Source organism: Salmo salar, chromosome 22, assembly GCF_965601325.2.
Source record: "Salmo salar chromosome 22, fSalSal1, whole genome shotgun sequence".
In the NCBI taxonomy this organism is placed as follows: Eukaryota; Metazoa; Chordata; class Actinopteri; order Salmoniformes; family Salmonidae; genus Salmo; species Salmo salar.
In genome coordinates, this window is record NC_138312.1 from 52,864,355 (window position 1) to 52,886,715 (window position 22,361).

Sequence of the window (22,361 nt, forward strand, 5' to 3'; positions counted from 1 at the left end):
CAGTCACTAATCCAGTTGCAGGTGTTCCGAAATTAAGGCTCAATTACACCAAATTGGGTTTCACAGATTTATTCAAATTAGTTTAGAATCACACCAAAGTAAATATGCTTACCTGGGCAGAACGCATCCCGTAGAGGGCTTGTTGAAATAAAAATAAATTTACATTTAAAATAGCCTGGAAACTGAATCAAGGGCTAAACCTGGTTTGAGTCGGTGTTTCTCTCAGCCTTAATCAAAGTTTTGATATGCAGTGACATATGTTCCACGGGGTGTTGACATGGATCTCAAGAGACAGAGAAGGTAATCAGTTGTTAATATACTACCACCCTTTAATTAGGTTGCAAAAAAACATTGACTTCATGTTCATGCAATGCTCCAGCCCACTTAACCGATCATATCTGTGCCCCTTCCAAGCTCCGAACCTTTATTTGCCGTTTTCTAGTTAGTGAACCACAGAGAAGATGTAGGATAACTACGCTATATCTTAACAGGTTAAGACACAGAGCATGTAGAAACAACATTATGACTTCTGTTAATTCAAAAGCAGCAAGCGAATTTGAGATAGACATTCTTTTTTATCAGAATTTATGAACTCTGAGATTATAGATTATCAAGGTATATTCTTTGTTACCCTGAGGCTACTACACTATTTTGGTAAGAGAAATTAAGCCACCAGAGTCAATTGTAAGAATGATCTAAGAATGATCTAAGAATGATCTAAGAATGGTCTAACTATGGTGACAAAATAAAAAAAATCAATAACGGATCTTTCAACAGAGAAGAAAGTGTACTTTCATTCTGAGAAGAGCGACTAACAAGATTGGTGTTGAAATTTCAGAACTTAACCTCCCAAGATTCACATTTAAATTACAGTTTGGGCTGTGTTTTCTAATATTCCCTTTTTGGAAAGGACAAATTATGAGAATTTTCCCTCAATTCTTTCCCTCAGAGCCGTACCAAGGGGTGTTACAATTAGATGGACATAATACCCTACATCTGGACAGACAGTTATTGCACTTTGTAGCGTCATAAGTTTTAATTGCTGCTGTCATAATTTACTAACATCTCTTCTCCCCCAGAGAACAGCAAAAAAACATGTTGCTGCATGTCTATTGAATTCTAATGTGGCTTATTAACAAATGATACTGAGCCGAAACAGTAAGGGCTAAAGAAAGAGAAGAAGATTATATATTGGAATCTGGAGCGGAAGAGAATGGTCAGTTACAAAGAGGACCATACAGACAGTAAAATGAGGGGTAAAATTAAATCAGAGAAACTGCAGAGGAGGGCGGTGATGCCTATTTCAGCGGTTATCCAATGGAGAGGGGAGAATGATAGTTGATTAAGTCAGTGGGCTCACTCCTTCCCCACTCCTAAACTCTAGCTCTCTACATCTCCGCTAGGAGCTGAGCTGCATGGTGAACATGGACCCAGAGTGATGGGGAGAATTGGGGCCTCTGATCACTAACCACTTTGTTTGGGGAGAATACGACCCAAGAGGCCCTGGGTACTTTCAGCAAAAACAGCTTTTCACCTTACGTAATTCTGGGGTGAAAACTCTTGATATATTCAGTATCTTAAATTATTACACATACATATAAACACCTTCCCTTCCAAACGTATGTAATCTCGTAAGTACACATGTTAACATCCCTGTGCACCTATCTCCAGGACAGTACACAGTAGTAGCTAGCTACAATATATACATCGGGACAGTACACAGTAGTAGCTAGCTATACCAGGCTTTATTACAATATCAAAAGCTCTCTCACTTAAAGTGAAGTAGTGCTGATAAATGCAGCCATGGGAGCCTTAATGAACGATTTACTCATAATGTGGGCTCATAAAGATTACAGCATACACAGTACCAATCGTCCATGCCCCAACAATTGCCCTCCTGTATGGTCGACCCGTTCTTATATTTCAGCAAATGGGGTTTGTCAAAGACTATTTATATTGCTTTAGTTGATTATAAATGTCAATCTTTCAGTTCACAGCCAATCTGAACAGTGCTTGTGTGAATACATTTCAGCGTGTTACGATCCACAGGTAAGACATTGATGGAAGTCTCAAAGTAAGAGTGCTGATCTAGGATCAGTTTTGTGATTTGTAAAGTAACGAATGGACAGGAGAAACCTGAACGTATCAGCACTCCTCTGTGATGTTTGATACGGCCCAGATACGAGTTAAGGGATGATTATGATTACAATAACATTATAATAACAAACAGGCAATATCAAACCATGTACTCAATGCAAAAACTAAGGCATGTGCTAAAAATACATCAGATATTTACAGTATCTGGTTAAAAGGATTAGAAAACGCATTGTAAATATGCAATTAACATTTTCTATAAAGGTTTGATGCAATTTTTAAGTGAATTTCAAAGTTACGGACCTTTCAGTGTTCCGAACGACCTCCAACAACCTCTGTTCTGAGGGCCCACTGTAATACATGGATTTTATATGGCGCTTTTCTCGCTTTTCTTTCAAAACATCCATTTAGGGTGTTTTGCAGCACCTTGCATCACTTTATGATGATATTAGATGATACTTTAAGCAAACTGTCTGTGTCTATCATCAAATGGGAACCGTGCTGCACAAGTACAATAGATAAGGGAGTCATTTGAATGACAGTAGGCCTGCTGACAATGAATTACAGGTTATCATACATGTCTCCTCCTCAGTCTGCATGCATGTCACATGTTTGCACAGATTCAGTGATTTAGATCTGATCTTGCTTCTTCATTAATCACACCTGCCAAGAACATGAGATGAGGATGCAACATAGCTAGCAACTGTCTGTTCCTAGCCTGCGGTGGATTCTCATTCTCAGCACTGGTTTGATGCCTCAAACCAACTGTCTGTTCCTAGCCTGCGGTGGATTCTCATTCTCAGCACTGGTTTGATGCCTCAAACCAGTACTTGACTTGGACTGACATAGACTCGGTACTCATTTTGGGTGCCGGTACTATTTATATTTAGGTGCAGGAGCTCCACAATACTTTTGAGCTAATATTCTATAAATGGGAACTCAAGCAGTAGAACATTTGAGGTGTCGGCACTCAGCTCAGGTGGGCTCCTGTCCAAGTCAAGCACTGCCTCAAACTCTGTCTTCACTACACAATATTATACAGGATAGTAAGGTGTTGAACACGACATTCCAAGACAACAGATTAGGTCTATGGAAAAATCTATACAAAATCACTTTCATATAATGGGTAGCCTAACCACTGAAAGACATGTATAAGACTGAATTAATCCACCTCTCCCGCTGTCGCTGCATGATCAGCGTCTCCTCAACCCAACCGTAACCATGCCTTAATTTAGTTAACGCTCAAAGGCGCGCACTAGAATCCGTCTCTCACTGAAGTAACGGTTACATCTATGCCACTTAAGTGGCTCTGTTCTCCCCATTAAGCACAATGACAGTGATTCATTGTCATGAAAAATACTGATTTTGGCCTCTCTAACTCATGTGCTTCAATTGAATCCTCCTCTAATCTCGATCGTCCTTGAAAGACAGTCCAATCAGCTAAGGAAGTCAGACAGATTTTTTTTAAGGGAATTTGACGTGACAGATGAGCCTGCAGGCCCCTTAGGATGTTACCATTTTTCTGCAGTGCCTCCTTCAGTCCAAGTCTGTCTCTGAAACCGAAACACCATAAATACTGACAGCATGACATTCATGGTTTCAAATTTGCTCTTTTTTGTCCCCCTATCCTGACACTACAGTTTTCTTTTCTTACTGCAGAGAGCACAGTTTGCATTAGAGCTGGGTTTGTGACAAGGCTACATTCATCATCTAATAAAGTGATGCAAACTGCTGCAAAAAGCCCTAAATGGATGTCAGCCCCGAATTCCACGAATTTGAGGTTGTTTAGGGTCTTGCTGCTTCACGGCCAAGAATGTTATGTTTGAAATTCCAGTGATGTTTTATTATTGGCCAGCTAGCCGTGTGTCATGTTTTGACTAAGTGCAAGAAACTTGCTGATCCTGCCATGCAGTTTATAATACTGCAAATCCATGCAGCTTATAATACTGCAAATCCATGCAGCCTTGGGCACCTATCTAGATGATGCATAAAGGGTGTTTGTCATCTTTATAACTTCAGATGTTTAGGTGTACGGTGTGTGTGTGTGTGTGTGTGTGTCTCTCACATCTATCCGACTCACGGTCCTGATGTTCCCTACACCTGCAGCTTGTGATAAGATGACAGAACCCTGTCCAGAAATAACCCTTAGTACCTAAACCAAGCACCTGCGTAGATCTGAGAGCATTAGATAAGTATAAGAAATGTGGGACAAAATCCTCCCAACCTATCAGAGGGCAAGGTAAAGCTACTACCATACTGCTTACACCTAGAATTTGTATTGAGTTAAGGAGAAGGAACATCTCTGGACAGGGCCATAGGACTAGCCACACCAAGTCAAACACCTCCGCCCTGGCACTTACAGCTTAGGGCCAACTACACTGTAGTTCACAAAATGCTCAGAAAATGTATTCAACTGATACATAAAGTAGGCCTATACTCATATAAATGGGCAATGTCAAAGACACAATGTGGAGTTTCAGTTTATCCCTCCAAATATATTTGTGTATATTAGTTATGTTTACAGTGTTTTCTTATCATACCAGAGTTTGTGTTGTTTTTCAGCCCCTTTATCATATTCATTTATTTTGAGTTTCTCAGTTAGCTGAATCACAATTGTGTATGTATGTGTGTGTTAGAAAATCCATTTGCAAATATATGGGATCATCTCAGATACATTTTATTAGAAAAAACACATATCAAGCCAACTCTTTGTTAAATTAACAATACACTGCTGCCATCTATTGGTATGACTGGAAAAATACGCACAGGTGTCTAAATGTTGAGGCCCAACAATCCTGCCTAAACATTTGCATAATTCATAATTGTACATTGGGTTGAAAATACAGTATTGTACTCTGGAGCGATATCATTTAAAAAAAATATTAATATTAACAAGAAATAGTATATTCTCAAAGCAGATTGATTTCATCACATTCAATGAATCATTTACAGTAATTTCAGCATTTAAATATATAAATTGATACAGCAACGCTTTCTGGAGTGCAAATTATGATAACTGTCACATCGGTCATGAAGTCACAATTAAACAGAGAAAATAATCTGTTTTTAATCAGCAAGGTTCATCGGACCAAAGTTCAGCATATTGTTAGCTTCGGACCACGCAGCGTGTTGTGCCCCATCCATCTCTGATGCCACTCTGTTGCCACTTGCCAGAGCATGGTTTGCTCCACCGATCGTAGCATTGCACTCTGGGCAGTTACGGCTCATCATGGCGCCTCCACAATCTCCGATGGCATAGACGTGACCGTTGGGGCAGGAGTACCAGTGGCCTTTAGGCAAACTCATGGCTGAGAGTATCATCTTTCGTTCATCATCACTGATCCCCAGGCCAGAGCTTGGTAGCTTTTCAGCCAAGTCTTTCATTGCCTGCTTTACCAAGTCCTCGTCTTGCAGAGTGAATGGTTGCATTCTCTCCAGAACCTCCCTTATGGCTGTGACCTCAGCCTGAACTTTGACCCCACGACCTGTGTCCTTAGCCATCTTGCAGCGGGCGTTGAGCTCGGCCAAAAAGGACAGCCTTTGTAGCTCGCTCTGCAGATCAGAAGCCTGCTGCTCCGAAAACTTCTGGTAACAATCCATCAGCCACCTCAGGAACTCTTGGACTTTCTCATCAAAGTGGAAAGCTTCCCCACTTGACATGTGCTGCCTACTAATCTTCAGCAACTTGCCAACTTTCTCAAGGGAGGCCATCTTGTTTTCCGTGATCCACAGTTCCTTAGCTGTGAGGTGGGAGGCACTTAGTTTTTTCCTGATCTGTATGTACTCCACCGGTAGATACCTTTGCAAGTCCTCCTTGTCAATCCATTGCTGCTTAAGGACCGCCTTTTGCGCCTCAATATCTGACTGTGCTCCATTAATCTTCTCCTTCACTTTCTCAATTACCGCCAGACTCCGGTTGACGTAAGCCCCGTACCGGAGATTCCTGCGGATGGGAGTGCGGCACCTGGGGCACTCCTTCAACTTTACTGCGAGCTGCTCCTCGGTAGCCTGCTGGTTGTCATCCATCCCCATGTATTTGTCCATGGACGTGGACTCAAAGATGTGTCCGCAGTCCTCCAGCTGAATAAAGCAGGCCTCAGCATCGTCCTCCGTACCAAAGAAGATCTCCATAACATCCTCGTGGTGGCAAACACGGCACTTGTTGGGGCAAAGGTCTCCACACAGGCCGATGCAGGGGTGCCCACACTGCAAGGTTTTGGTGCAGGGTTGGGTGCATGGTGGACGGTCACAAGGCTCATGGCAGAGCTTGCTGCAGCCCTGGTGAGGACACTGCCAGGCACAGGGCTCTATGCAGGGGGCACAGGGCTGGCCGCAGGGCTTCATACAGGCACTGTGGATGCAGCGATTCTCACAGAGAATTGGACAGGGAGGGCAGTCACGTGTACAGGGCTCCCGACACTTGTGGGAGCAGACTAGGAGCTTATCACATCGGTGGACACAGCCCACGTGGAAGCGGCCCTGGTGGCACCTCTGGCAGGAACCAGGACAGGGGTGGCCACACTTCAGAATCTGTTTGCAAGGTGCCCTGCAGTCCGGCTGTTCTGTAGATCTCCTATAATGACAGGGACCTTCTTGCTTGTGTCCACACTTGAGCTCCAAGGTGACTGTTGCCATGCAGGTGGTGGTGCAGGACTCCCCACACACCGTGGCACATAGATGGCCACACACCAGCTTCTTCTGACAGGGCTCCTGGCACACAAATCGCTCTGGAGCCTGGTGACAGGGCACCATCTGCTTGTGCTGGCACCGCGGTACGATTTTCTCTACCCGCATAAGGCAGTTTGTAGGGCATTTCTGGTAGCACAGAAGTTGGCATCGATGCCCCAGCTCACAGAGGACCTTCTGGCACTTCTTGTTACATGTGTACTTCTTGTGCTCTTGGTCGTACGGGTGGCAAGCACTGGAGCACACGTGACCACAGTTCAAGCGGAACTCGCAGGGCAGGTTGCAGCCTCCCTCAGGAGCATGTTTGAAGTCGTCTCCGCAGAATGCTTTAATGTGTCGCTCAGGGTGGTTCTGGCAGCACAGGGTCAGGGCAGGGCCCACTTGGTCTTTCTCTCGCAGTGTGTGCAGGATGTTGCTCCAAAGCTTGACCTTTCCCAACATGGCCATGTTTCCAATGCAGTAGAGACCCTTCTTAGCCCGTGACAGGGCCACACAGACACGGTTGGGGATGTTCAAGAAGCCCACCTTCCCCTCTTTGTTACTTCGAACCAGCGACAGCAGGACAATATCATTCTCCTCTCCTTGGTATTTGTCAACAACATGAACTTTGACCCCATTGAACTCTTTGGCTGGCATGAGTTTGCGCAGACAGTGGAGTTGGCCAGTGTAAGTGGTGAGGATGGTGATCTGGGACGGCTGGTATTCCTGTAACAGGAGGTAGCGACACAACGCTACCACGAAGAGGGCCTCGTGGAGGTTCTGGCGACTCTTTCCATCCCTGATCTCCTCCTCCAGGTAGTTATGCTCCACAAAGAACATGTTGGAGAGAAGACCCTACAAGACAACAGGGAGGTGAATACAACGGTTATTGGACCGCAACTAACTTCTAAAGCCTACACATGGACTGTGTATTGTGCTTTATTAATGGTTCATTGAATTGACCACATGCTGAAATGGATTGATATTCAGTATACAGTACACTTTAAATGCATTCCTGCTAGGAGGGTAACTACCATGTAAAAAGTCTCTGAAAGCATTGACGAACCTTAACATTGTCATAGTCCATCACTGAGGGGTGGTTCTCTAGCTCAGAGTAGATGTGCGGGACCAGAAGACGGGCGATGTCTGGCCTCATGCGATGCTGTGCGGGTATAGACCCAGAGTTAGAGGATTGGTCAATGGACAATGAAGAACATGGGTAATTGGTTTATCCATATACACTTTCCCTTTAGATTCCCCACACATACCTGGTAGTTAAGTCTGACGTATGGAAAGTCCATCTTGATCAGCCTCTCAAACATGGAAACTTCAAGATTGAAGTTCTTGGCCAGTTCGAACACGGTTGCACTGGGCCGGAGCTAGGGACACAATGAGCTACATAAGTACCGCTGAAGCCCAAGAGAGGAGGAATGGACCACCTCATTTCAACACTTTTAGACAACATCTCAACTCTATTATTTGTTGTTGAACACTGTTTTTCCAGAACCTGCCCACTAAAGATGAACATTTGCCGTTTGACTAAATCACATTTACAGAAATGTTGATTAATGTGCATTGGCCCTCTCAAATCAATGTAATAAAGTAAAATAAAGAGTATGAAGAATATACAGTATTTGAAAATAAAAACTCACAGTTTTGCTATCCTATCTTGTTTTCCTGCTTCTTTTCAGTTGTTAATATGTGTCTGCTTTATTTAGGGGACAGGGTAAGAATGTATGTGGGAGGGGGTGTGGGAAAGATACAAAACATTCTCAAATAATGTGAGTTATTGTACTCAGTTTGTTTCTGCCTGACTGTGTTAGATTTCAACCACTAACTTTTGATTAATAGCACTTCAAAGCCAAAGCTTTTTTTCTCATCGAAAGTGTGATCCACCTACACGAAAGCAAAGTGCACATCTCAAGAATACCAGCTTTGAATAAAAGTGGATTATATTGAACTGAGTAAAATATGTGATATTCCCAGAGTGCCTTAGCTTTTTCACTCAAGAGCTAAAAGGAGAGAGCTAAACAAGTCAAGTTACGTAAGACCTTATAGCTGGGTGAACTCTCCGTTTAGCCCCAAGCAGAGTTGGAAGTTGATTGCATTTCAATAAGAAATTAAAATGACCATGGACTTTCAATCGACAAATGCCCAGTTTACATTAGGAGCAATGTTCAAGTCAATTTTACATTAGGAGCTATTTTCAAGTCAATTTTACATTAGGAGCAATTTTCAAGACAATTGTACATTAGGGGCAATTTTCATGTCCAATTCAATCCCTGGATTTAGTGGCATAACAGTAGGGAAGTTGACCATGCCTGACCAATGAGTGTCCAGTACCTGTTGGTGGTCTCCAATGAGAATGAGGTGCTGGCAGGCCTGGCTCAGAGTGGTGATGGTGTGGGCCTCCAGTACCTCTGCTGCCTCTTCCACGATTACTAGGCGGGGGCGCACTTCCTGCAAAGCTTTGCGCCATCTAGCAGCCCCTGTGGTCGTCATGCCGATGACCTTGGCGTCCTTCAGGACACATAAGTCCTCACGGAGACGAATCTCAGCCAGACGCTCAGCAGCGTCCTGATAGTCCTGTTCTGCCTGCTGGGCTCGCATACGCAGCTCCGTCCGATAACGCCCCACCCATAACCTGCGGACACAGAGCAGCATCAGATGAGGTCATTGGTAGCATTTGACGGTAAGGCCACTAATAGAGTCTACATACGCAGGTCATAAAACGAACATACTTCCTATAGCAAAGTTGTGTTTACCTGACATAACCCTGTCACAATCAAATTCTGAATATCTGAGATTCGTAGATAATGCATAGAGCAGAATCCTTTATACCTTGTTTGATTTACTGAGTCAATCCAACACGCTGGAGCTGTGACAATTTCTTTATTGCATAATCCCAAATTGCTTTTTGGCTGGCACACAACTGAGGCTTACACTGGTCATTTCCCCAGTCAGATCAAAACCTGCGTCACTTAAGGTGGCACAGTCAATCGCACACCTGTGTGGTTTGTGTGGTCATGACGACTGTGCACTTTGCACAAACTAAGCACAGTTACATTGCCAGGGTGACAGAAACATGTAGAGGTGAAGGGTTCGGTGCATGCATCTATTGAGATACATTTTCTCTGTAATTAGTTGACATAATTATGCACAATGGGAATATACGCTCTCGCAGTCTGGCGTTGCCTAGGGGATGAGAGGGACTATTACCGGTACAGTCTCCATCTGTCTGGCAGACTAAGAGTCCACACATCCAGAATGGTGTCTTCCTCATCTTCACTCATGGCTGAGCTGCTGCCAAGCTCTCTCCTAATACGATGTTTCATCTTCTTCTTCTGCACCCGCTGTATCTGCGCACACAGAGAGAGACACGTCAGACTTTTTAAATAACATGAATTATACCTTTAACTCAGCACCTGTCTTTCTACCATACTCCTGAGCTAAATACTGTGAATATGAAGCAGGAGATGTCATTTTAAATCAATAAGCAGCTAAATTGGTTTGTGATTCACATATTGTATGATGCAATGTGTTTTGGCTATATTGTTATACAATTAGTTTGGACGTTGTAGGTTCTCACCTCCCAGCCTTCATCACTCTGCTCTGCATGTATCTGAGTGTTCTCCAGGTTCATGGCCAGCATCATTTCCGCCATATCCCTGACTGTCTCCTCCATCTTTCTTCGATCATCATCGCGACTATGATGCATGTCTGAGACTTCTACAAAGCGTTCCGCCTGGATCAGGTCTGCCTCCTCCGCTATCTCGATCAGGTCCTCCTCCTCATCATCTTCGTCCATTTCCTCATCTATCACAAAACAGAGAGGGTAAAATGGGTGAGGAGTGAGGACCAGAGTTTCTAACTTCTATTCCTAGTAGTTCTCTCAACAGTCACTTTAATAATGTTTACATATCTTGCATTACCCATCTCATATGTATGTACTGTATTCTATACTATTCTACTGTATCTTAGTCTATGCCGCTCTGACATTGCTCGCCCAAATATTTATATATTCTTAATTCTATTATTTTACTTTATATTTGTGTGTATTGTTGTGAAATTGTTAGATATTACTGCACTGTCGGAGCTAGAAACACAAGCATTTCGCTACACCCACAATAACATCTGCTGAACACGTGAATGTGACAAATAACATTTGATTCGATGAACTCTGAACTCTGCTTCACCCAATATAGTTTCAGGATCAAAGGGAGTTTTAAAGAAAACATAAAGAGTTCAAAAGATACAGCAGACTAATAGCTAGCTATGTGAATTACAGCCATAATATATTCACAAGCAATGTTGACAAATACAAGCCCAGAAGGAGAAGCACTTTTTTTTAACTCTGCATTGTTGAGAAAGGGCTCGTAAAGCAAGCATTTCACGGTAAAGTCTACACCGGTTGTATTCAGAGCATGTGACAAATACAATTTGATTTTGATTTGCTCTGCACCTGTTCCAGTTGTTATATCTGTCTGATCATGTGTCTTGTCTACTGTGATGATTATGGAATTTTGGGTAACAATGAATTGTCATGCACGGTTATTATTAAACATTGTTTAAAAAAAAAAAAAGAAGCTTATAATGCATTATAACCCATCTTTGAAAACAAGTTACAACATAGCTTTGGGGACACCCCTGTCGCTTGGAACTTTTGGAAATTAAGCTTCTCCTCCCGACTGTGCCGTTCTGTTCATATAATGATTACCAACTTTACCCACTTCATGTAATAAAAGAAAATACTGCTATTTTGTAAACTATATCTACTTAAATATAAAGGTGAATCCCCTTCTCCTGAAAATAACGTAGTAAGAAGATTATGACAATAATTGTTTTATAGTTCAGGGTTATTGTCCATAATTGTCAGTTACGAGATTATACAATAACTGTTCCAGCCCTATGTCTGCGTTAGGTGGTACTGTAGTGGCTTCTCACCTGCATTGTCATTTTGAGGATGTGGTGTCCTCTGCTGGAAGGCAGTGAAACCTAACCCCAGCCACTCCATTATCATAGACGGCTTCTTCCCACCATAGCTCTCAAAACCATCCAGTGCCTGAGGAAAAGTACATATCAAGAGTAAGTATTGTCTCCTCTCTGGCCAATAGCAGATTATCACCATTCAAGATCGTATCATAAAGCTTTTCTGAGAATGTCTATTTTGTTTACATGAATCTTAAGCCTTGTTTAAGCAGTAGGGGTTATCGTCCTCATTGTAGTTATCCTATATGGCATCAACATAGTTCTAGAAGTAGCAGAGGTGGTGGACTATGAGTTATAGCCATAGCAGTAGTCACCAGTCTGATAGTGGTAACTGTAGCAGTTCGGACAGACGGCTAATAATCTACTAATTGATCTTTATATTTGACAGTAGTATCAACGACTCACAGGCTGGAGGGACAGGCTATCCCAGTGCCCCTCCGAGATGAACCTTTGAAGGAACTGTTCCCTTAGAACGCCTCGCAGACTGCACTCCAGCTGCACAGACTGAGTCTGGATCTTAGTCTCTTCGGTCCGCAGTGCATCATAGATCTGAGAGGAAACAATATTCTGAGCATCAGTATGTGGTGTTGTTTCCCTAAATGACTATTTCCCCAAAAGATATCCAACCTGGTTGTTACATTCCTGACACATAAGGAAGCTGAGCTACATTGACTTCAATAGGAGTGCTCATTTACATTTTAAGACTATTTCTCAAATGTTAGCGTAACTTTCAGGTTTCCCACACTAACTCTCACCTCACTGTTGGCACGGCGAAGATGTTGCGGTAGTCTGCGGCGGAAGTCATGGGACCTTTTCAGCTCCCCCAGAGTGAAACGCTTCAGGGCCTCACTGTTGCTTCGCCCACCCACTCTTACAATACCGTCTGGTAAAAACTTGTGGATGCCTTTGGTGCACAATGTTAAACAAATTAACTTGGGGATGCCTATGATACATAATGTTAAACAAATTTACTTGGGGATGCCTATGATGCATAATGTTAAACAAATTTACTTGGGGATGCCTATGATGCATAATGTTAAACAAATTTACTTGGGGATGCCTATGATGCATAATGTTAAACAAATTTACTTGGGGATGCATATGGTGCATGTTAAACAAATGAAAAAGCTGCTGATACATATGATGACTAAAGTGCCCTTCAGAATTATATCTGGTAAAACACAAATTATGACATTTTTCAAGAATGGCTTGAGGTGGAAAATAACTGAATTCAAGAAGCAAAAGTAGTGTGGGACAATCATGCATTCATATACCATACATCCATAGTTCAGTATGTCGGGCAGCAAGAGCCATACCTTCCAGGAACTGGTCTAGAGCGTGGTTGGTATAACAAACCACCAGCATTGGGGAGGTGCCACCTTTCCACACATCCTGATTGGTCAAAAGAGCTTGGGCGATCTTTAGTCCTGTGTAGGTCTTCCCTGAGATGATGAGTAAGGAGAGAAAACAAATGTCCAAAAGTATTATACTCCTGCAAGTCCACCAACACATGAAGCAGCATGGCATACAAATGTCAAACTTTCAGCCTAGAAATTGTACATGTACACGACCGTTCAAAAGTTTGGGGTCACTTATAAAAGTCCTTGTTTTTCAAAGAAAATCACATTTTTGTCCATTAAAATAACATCAAATTGATCAGAAATACAATGTAGACATTGTTAACGTTGTAAATGACTATTGCAGCTGGAAACGGCAGATTTTTTATGGAATATCTACATAGGCGTACAGAGGCTCATTATCAGCAACCATCACTCCTGTGTTCCAATGGCACGTTGTGTTAGGTAATCCAAGTTTATAATTTTAAAGGGCTAATTGATCATTAGAAAACCCTTTTGCAATTATGTTAGCACAGCTGAAAACTGTTGTTCTGATTAAAGAAGCAATAAAACTGATGATCTCGTACAACGCTGTGTACTACTCCCTTCACAGAACAAGCTTCCCACAATGAGCTGGGAGAATTCTGCCCCATTCCTCCTGACAGAGCTGGTGTAACGGAGTCAGGGATGGTGTTCTTCGGCTTGCAAGCATCCCCCTTTTCCCTCCAAACATAACAATGGTCATTAAGGCCAAACAGTTATATTTTTGTTTCATCAGACCAGAGGACATTTCTCCAAAAAGTACGATCTTTGTCCCCATGTGCAGTTGCAAACCAGAGTCTGACTTTTTTATGGCGGTTTTGGAGCAGTGTCTTCTTCCATAGCCTTTCAGGTTATGTCGATATAGGACTCGTTTTACTGTGGATATAGATACTTTTGTAGCCGTTTCCTCCAGCATCTTCAGAAGGTCCTTTGCTGTTGTTCTGGGATTGATTTGCACTTTTCGCACCAAAGTAAATTCATCTCTAGGAGACAGAACACGTCTCCTTCCTGAGCGGTATGACGGCTGCGTGGTCCCATGGTGTTTAAACTTACATACAATTGTTTGTACAGATGAACGTGGTACCTTCAGGCGTTTGGAAATTTATCCCAAGGATGAACCAGACTTTTCTGAGGTCTTGGCTGATTTTCTTTTGATTTTCCAATGATGTCAAGCAAAAAGGCACTGAGATTGAAGGTAGGCCTTGAAATATATCCACAGGTACCCCTCCAATTGACTCAAATGATGTCAATTAGCCTATCAGAAGCTTCTAAAGCCATGACATCATTTTCTGGAATTTTCCAAACTTTGAAGGCACAGTCAACTTAGTGTATGTAAACTTCTGACCCACTGGAATTGGTGAAATAATATGTCTGTAAACAATTGTTGGGAAAATTACTTGTGTCATGCACAAAGTAGATGTCCTAACCGACTTGTCAAAACTATAGTTTGTTAACAAGAAATTTGTGGAGTGGTTGAAAAACAAGTTTTAACTTTTTAGTGACGGGGGCAGTATTCGGAAATTCAGATGAATGACGTGCCCAAATTACACTGCCTGCTACTCGGGCCCAGAAGGTAGGATATGCATATTGGATAGAAAACACTCTGAAGTTTCTAAAATTGTTTGAAAGATGTCTGTGAGTATAACAGAACTCATATGGCAGGCAAAAACCTGAGAAGAATCCAACCAGGAAGTGTGGAAATCTGAGGTTTGTAGTTTTTCAAGTGATTCCCTATCCAGTATACAGTGACTTAGGGTTCATTTTGGGGTTCATTTTGCACTTCCTAAGGCTTCCACTAGATGTCAACCGTCTTTAGAACGTTGTTTCATGCTTCTACTGTGACTGGGGAGAGAATAAGAGGTCCTGGAGTCAGATGACTGAGAGAATGACATGAGTTCAGTGGCGCGCACTCCCGTGAGAGTTAGCTGTGTTCCTTTTCTTTTTTGAAGACAAAGGAATCGTCCGGTTGGAATATTATGGAAGATTTATGATAAAAACATCCAAAAGATTGATTCTATACATCGTCTGTAATATAACTTTTTTGACTTTTCGTCTGAACTTAACTGCGCGAGCACAGTGCATTTGCAGTACTCTACCGAACGCGCAAACAAAAAGGAAGTATTTGGACATATATATGGACTTTATCGAAACAAATGAACATTTATTGGGGAACTGGGATTCCTGGGAGTGCATTCCGACGAAGATCATCAAAGGTAAGTGAATATTTATAACAGTTTTGTTGACTCCACAAAATGGCGGGTTTGGTTTGGTTTCTGAGTGCTGTACTCAGATTATTGCAAAGTGTGCTTTCGCTGTAAAGTTTTTTTGAAATCTGACACAGCGGTTGCATTAAGGAGAAGTGTATCTATAATTCTTTGAAGAACAGTTTAATATTTTATCAACGTTTATGATGAATATTGATGTGTAAATTGATGTGCTCATTCACCGGAAGTTTTGGGAGCCAAAACATTTCTGAACATTACACGCCAATGTAAAATGGGGTTTTTGGATATAAATATGAACTTTATCGAGCAAAACATACATGTATTGTGTAACATGAAGTCCTATGAGTGCCATCTGATGAAGATCATCAAAGGTTAGTGATTCATTTTAGCTGTATTTCTGGTTTTTGTGACGCCTCTCCTTGCTTGGAAAATGGCTGTGTGGTTTTTCTTGTCTCGGCACTGTCCTAACATAATCTAATGCTATGCTTTCGCCGTAAAGCCTTTTTGAAATCGGACAATGTGGTTGGATTAACGAGAAGTTCATCTTTAAAATGGTGTAAATTAGTTGTATGTTTGAGAAATTTGAATTATGAGATTTTTGTTGTTTTGAATTTGGCGCCCTGCTATTTCACTGGTTGTTGAGAGGTTAATGACTCCAACCTAAGTGTATGTAAACTTCCGACTTCAACTGTATTCCATAAAAAAATATGCAATTTCCAGCTACAATAGTCATTTACAACATTAACAATGTCTACACTGTATTTCTGATCAATGTGATGTTATTTTAATGGACAAAGAATTTGCTTTTCTTTCAAAAACAAGGACATTTCTAATTAACCCCAAACTTTTGAATGGTAGTGTACATAAACATGATCTAATTCAATATGTATGATTTTTTCTATATGTATTCCACCTGTGCCTGGGGGTCCCTGGATGATTGCCAGCTCCTTGGTGAGGGCGAGCTGAAGGGCTCTCATCTGGGACTCGTCCAATCCCAGCTGCTCCATGGGGGGCCAGGCTTCAGGATCCAGGGTGTGGAAGCGGCTGCTCTTAAACTCAGGCACCGCAATAGCAGACAGGTCATACGTATCCCCCATTGGCAGGTAGGCAGGAGGGTGGACTTCTGAGCTACATTCCACTATATACCTGCAATTTACATGTTGTCATAAATCAAAAATATAATTTTTGTTAGTCAGAAAGTTCTCATTCTTCATTACAATAATTGATATGCGGTAAATGTTCTGTCACAAAATATCTGCTAAATATCATCTAGCAGCTGGTGGAAGAGGTAAGTCACCCTCAAACCATGTTAAGCACTTTAAGATCAGAAGTATGGAACTGTATGAACGCAATCTGCGATTCTCAATATCAAAAAAACATGGTGGAAAAAAATATTTTGCCAACTCTCTCTCATAGCATCAACATCCCCGGTGCGATAGCCAGTACATACGTAGGGCTGACTAATGATTGAATTGAACAACGACAGACAGTACACCGACCTCTGGAAGGGCAGATCCTCTACTTCCAGGTCCTGCAGTCCCTCGAGGACGTAGCGGTAGGCCTCAAAGTAGGCGGTTGTCTCCACCATGAGGAAGGACTGGTGGGCCTCCACTCCGGCTAGGGCTCGCCTGCTCTCCGTTGAGAAAATTATCTGGACAAAGCCCTTCTCTAGCTCCTTGGGGTCCCGGTCTGACACAGTGGCAAACAGGAAGGTCTCAAAGTTGTCACAGGACATGCAGACCAGGGACCCGTATATCAGCCGCTTGGAGTTCTGCCAGCGGACAAACTGTGTGGGACAGAGAATAACGAACATATATTGAATGCACTCTACTACACAATGTTGGCAAGTCTTGGTAAGTTATATTTTTCTGTTCAAATACTCAATAGAACTGACTGACCTTAAGAGGTTTGGAGTCAAACTGGACCTTATAGGCCAAGCCAGACCGGGTGCACATTGGAACCACTAGTCGCGTGTCAAAGTACACTGTGATGTCATCGAAGCGCCTCTTCCTCAAAGGGACATCTTTATTGCCCAGGTCCTGCTGGCTCTGAAGCAGCTGCTGGATGCCCTCTCGAAGAGGTCTCACAAAGTCCTCTCGCATGAGCCGGAAGTGCGTGTCCAGGTACAGCAGTCCGCTGGCATAGCGTTTGAAGATGAGATTGGGCCTGAGGAAGGGCCTCTGTTCCTGGTGGAACTCCTCGGGGGTGGGGTAGATGGGCAGGGTCCTGAAGTCGGCCTCCCCAGGTTGGGCGTCCTCCTGGGGGGTGATGAAGGAGTAGTTGTCCGACTTCAGGGTGCCCTCCCTGGCTCTCTCCTGGAGGTGCTCCACCAGGACCTGGATCCTCTCCAGGCTCTCCTCCGTCTGCTCCAGGACATCCACCCCCACGGCTCGCAGGCTGTTGATGACTGGTCTGAAGAGGGCCACTATCATGGACACGGCCTGGATCGAGCTAGCCGGGAATATCCGGAGCACCGAAGCGAGAAGGGTCATGATGTTGTCCAAGTGCTGGGGGTACTGTTCCCGGCGAGTGAGGTCGAACTCTGACCCCATTCCCATCACATAATGGGGCAGGATGGTTCGGAGGAATCCAGAATGCTTGATTAAGCCAGCCAAGTGCTGTAAAGTTTGACGGTCAGTTTTGGACAAGAACGCCTTGCAGAGGACTTGGCAGAGGAGCTGAACGAGGTCCTTTCGCATCTCTCTCTCGTCGAGTAGAGCTTGCAGTCCATAACTGGAGGCAAGAGTAATGGCTATTTCTGAAGGGTCTTTCCCTGAGAGCTCCTCCAATGTTTTGTACCCCATTGGACGAACATGAGGAGCGTCACCGTCTGCAGCTCTTCCTCTCCCTCTCCCTCCCCCTCTCTCTCCATCTCTTCCTCTCCCTCCTCCTCTCCCTCCTCCTCTGCCTTCCACTCTTTCTCCTCCTCCTCCTCCTCTTCCTCCCCAACCCCTCGCACCCTCCCCTCCTCTTCCTCCCCCTGCCCTGGCATCTCGTGCTCTCCTATCCTCCCTTGGGTTCCCCCCATTAACACCTCTCCTCTCTCCCCTGGCCCCCCTACCTCTTCCCCCTCTCCCTCGGTTGGCTATCCCTTCCTCTTCTCTCTGACCAGCCTCAGCACCTGAGAGGCAAACATAGGAAATGTATATCAATTTAATGGAGGAAATGCCAATCATGTCTTACTTATACAAAACAAAAAATGAATCTCCTTACCTATTCTGTGATCGACATGGTTGGCTCCTCTACCTCTCCATCTCCTGCCCCTGTTTGGGTTTTCCATTCAGGCTGAATTACTATTGGTCCAATAGGACAAGAAATGAAACCCAGCAAAACACATAATTAATTTTTATAACAATGGCAATAATCAATTTGTTAAAAATTATTCCAAAACAGAGGCAAACTTAATCTTGATGCGTGACTATTGTACATTGTGGTGGATGCCGTGCGCCATCTATTGGACACAGACAATTATTACGTGGACATTTTTTTTATAAATGTTTTATTATGCGGAAATGGTGTAGGTTTCATTTCTACTAAAATTACGTCACTTGGATACTGTGAATAAATTATATATATGACTGTTACAATGTATCGAAATCAATCTGGATCCCTCGAAACCAAAGGTGAATATTTCACCCCAAAATGTCAGTGTTTTAGGACAGTCATTGAATGATGTAAATGAATAGTGAATAATTTGTATTTTATTCCGGATCTGCAGCTACTCTTCCTAAGGGTCCAATCACAATTACATACAATAAAACAACTATAACATATCTACAATACAAACTCAATAACACAGAAAAAATAACAATATTCAAATGTGTGTAGAGTGCGTGTGTTAGCATGTGTTTGTCTCTTCACAATCCGCGCTGATCCATAAAGTGTAGTTTTATCCGTTTTTTTTTATCTGATTCTACTGCTTGACTGAGTTCCAAATAGCCATGGCGCTATGTAGTACTGTGCGTTGTATTGTATTTACTTGTCGAAATAGGGTGTTCATATGTGATACATTCTTATTCTACATAGTAAAATAGAATTGCTTACCTTTGCTGAACGTGTGAATATTTTTGATGGGATTTAGGGTCCAATTGCAGATTACATAAAACTTTTACATACGCGTATTTCTGTAGTCCTTGTTGTCTGGTTGACAGTAATGATTCGCTGTGTTACAGTCCTCGTCTCTGCGGATCAGTGTCGGGGAATTCCGTGAGCTGCTCTTTAAAATGGGCCCAGGCCTGTTCGCTGCCAGTTTCGCTTTCCAAAATGATATGAAGTGCAAGTGAGTCAGAAATGAAACCACACGCCCTACTGTTTATAAAATATCACGTTGACAATACTTTAGAGTGATCTGCTGCCAGTTTCGCGTTCCAAAATGATATGAAGTGCAAGTGAGTCAGAAATGAAACTACACGCCCTACTTGTTGGTACAATATTTTGGAGAGTCATCATTTATGTTTACGAAAATACATATTGAGCAATAATACGGTGCTCTTTTTGTCTGCATGGATAATCAAACACACACAAGATACACATACCGCTGCACTGGCTCTCTCTCTCTCTCTGTTGTAGCAATTGAGCAGTTGTGCAAAAACTTAAGTACTTTCAAGTATTTTGACTTAAGTAGTTTTTTTTTGTGTATCTGTACAATTTATATTATTGCCAACTTTTACTTCACTACATTCCTAAAGAAAATCATTTACTTTTTACCTGACACCCAAAAGTTCTGAATGCTTAGCAGGACAGGAAAATGCCTTATTCCCACACTTATCAAGAGAACATCCCTGGTCATCCCTACTGCCTCTGATCTGACAGACTTACTAAACAGAGAACATCCCTGGTCATCCCTACTGCCTCTGATCTGGCAGACTCACTAAACACATGCTTTGTTTGTTAATTATGTCTGAGTGTTGGAGTGTGCCCCTGGCTTTCCACACAAAAAAACAAGAAAACTATGCTCTGGTTTGCATTATAAGATGATTGAAATTACTTAAGTATATTTTAGCAAATTACATTTACTTTTACATTTACATTTAAGTCATTTAGCAGACACTCTTATCCAGAGCGACTTACAAATTGGTGCATTCACCTTATGATATCCAGTGGAACAACCACTTTACAATAGTGCATCTAAATCTTTTAAGGGGGGGGGGGGGGGTTGGAAGGATTACTTTATCCTATCCTAGGTATTCCTTAAAGAGGTGGGGTTTACTTTTGATACATAAGTATATTAAAAACCAAATACTTTGACTTTTGCTCAAGTAGAATTTTACTGGGTGACTCACTTTTACTTGAGTCATTTTCTATGAAGATATCTTTACTTTTACTCCTAAGTACAACAATTGGGTACTTTTTCCACCACAGCAATGGAGTAGGGGCTAGGGACTGAATAAGTAGGTGTTCTAAAACTTGGCTGGTAGTGTATATTGAGCCACACAAAGGTGCTCTTTTTTGTCAGTATGGCTTATCATTAACACTTCGGAACTTAAAAGATACCGCTGCACTGCCTATGAACAGTTGAAGTAGGAAGTTTACATACACTTAGGTTGGAGTCATTAAAACTCGTTTTTCAACCACCCCACAAATTTCTTGTTAACGAACTATAGTTTGGCAAGTCGGTTAGGACATCTACTTTGTGCATGACAAGTCATTTTTCAAATTTTTTTTACAGATTATTTTACCTATAATTCACAATTCCAGTGGGTCAGAAGTTTCATACACTAAGTTGACTGTGTCTTTAAACAGCTTGGAAAATTCCAGAAAATTATGTCATGGCTTTAGAAGCTTCTGATAGGCTAATTGACATAATTTGAGTCAATTGGAGGTGTACCTGTGGATGTATTTCAAGGCCTACCTTCGAACTCAGTGCCCTCTTTGCTTGACATCATGGGAAAATCGAAAGAAATCAGCCAAGACATCAGAATTTATTTTTAGACCTACACAAGTCTGGTTCATCCTTGGGAGCAATTTCCAAATGCCTGAAGGTACCACGTTCATCTGTACAAACAATAGTACGCAAGTATAAACACCATGGGACCACGCAGCCGTCATACCGCTCGGAAGGAGACGCATTCTGTCTCCTAGAGATGAACGTACTTTGGTAGGAAAAGTGCAAATAAATCCCAGAACAACAGCAAAGGACCTTGAAGATGCTGGAGGAAACGGGTACAAAAGTATGTATATCCACAGTAAAACGAGTCCTATATCGACAACCTGAAAGGCCGCTCAGCAAGGAAGAAGACACTGCTCCAAAACCGCCATAAAAAAGCCAGACTATGGTTTGCAACTGCACATGGGGACAAAGATCGAACTTTTTGGAGAAATGTCCTCTGGTCTGATGAAAGAAAAATAGAACTGTTTGGTCATAATGACCATCGTTATGTTTGGAGGAAAAAGGGGGAGGCTTGCAAGCTGAAGAACACCATCCCAAACGTGAAGCACGGGGGTGGCAGCATGTTGTGGGGGTGCTTTGCTGCAGGAGGGCCTGGTGCATTTCACAAAATAGATGGCATCATGAGGAAAATTGTGTGGATATATTGAAGCAACATCTCAAGACAGCAGTCAGGAAGTTAAAGCTTGGTCACAAGTGGGTCTTCCAAATGGACAATGACCCAAAGTTGTGGCAAAATGGCTTAAAGACAACAAAGTCAAGGTATTGGAGTGGCCATCACAAAGCCCTGACCTCAATCCTATAGAACATTTCTGGCAGACCTGAAAAAGCATGTGCGAGCAAGGAGGCCTACAAACCTGACTCAGTTACACCAGCTCTGTCAGGAGGAATGGGCCAAAATTCACCCAACTTATTGTGGGAAGCTTGTGGAAGGCTACCCAGAACGTTTAACCCAAGTTAAACAATTTAAAGGCAATGCTGCCAAATACTAATTGAGTGTATGTAAACTTCTGACCCACTGGGAATGTGATGAAAGAAATCATTCTCTCTACAATTATTCTGACATTTCACATTCTTAAAATAAAGTGGTGATCCCAACTGACCTAAGACAGGGAATTTTTA

At 42.5% G+C, this 22,361-nt stretch overlaps 1 protein-coding gene across 1 annotated transcript; it reads right to left on the reverse strand.

Moving 5' to 3' along the window:
* Positions 1–4,750: 4,750 nt before the first annotated feature.
* znfx1 (zinc finger, NFX1-type containing 1) lies at positions 4,751–19,785 on the reverse strand. Its single transcript, XM_014168158.3, has 15 exons — positions 19,397–19,785; positions 18,566–18,645; positions 17,251–18,473; positions 16,852–17,138; positions 16,266–16,498; positions 13,065–13,190; positions 12,504–12,652; positions 12,154–12,297; positions 11,704–11,821; positions 10,349–10,575; positions 9,979–10,118; positions 9,103–9,403; positions 8,028–8,138; positions 7,826–7,921; positions 4,751–7,614 (listed from the first exon to the last, which is right to left on the reverse strand). Exons 2-15 carry the CDS (start codon positions 18,630–18,632, stop codon positions 5,161–5,163), a joined length of 5,676 nt encoding a protein of 1,891 aa, XP_014023633.3. The 5' UTR covers positions 18,633–18,645; positions 19,397–19,785; the 3' UTR covers positions 4,751–5,160.
* Positions 19,786–22,361: the final 2,576 nt, after the last annotated feature.

Excerpts from the sequence above, each read along its gene's own strand:
- znfx1 (XM_014168158.3), bottom strand. The coding sequence starts at position 18,632 with ATGGAAAACCCAAACAGGGGCAGGAGATGGAGAGGTAGAGGAGCCAAC. Across the intron at positions 16,499-16,851 it reads GAGGATCTGCCCTTCCAGAG|GTATATAGTGGAATGTAGCT; the intron begins GTCGGTGTACTG and ends TGTAAATTGCAG. Across the intron at positions 9,404-9,978 it reads GACAGATGGAGACTGTACCG|GTTATGGGTGGGGCGTTATC; the intron begins GTAATAGTCCCT and ends CTGTGTCCGCAG.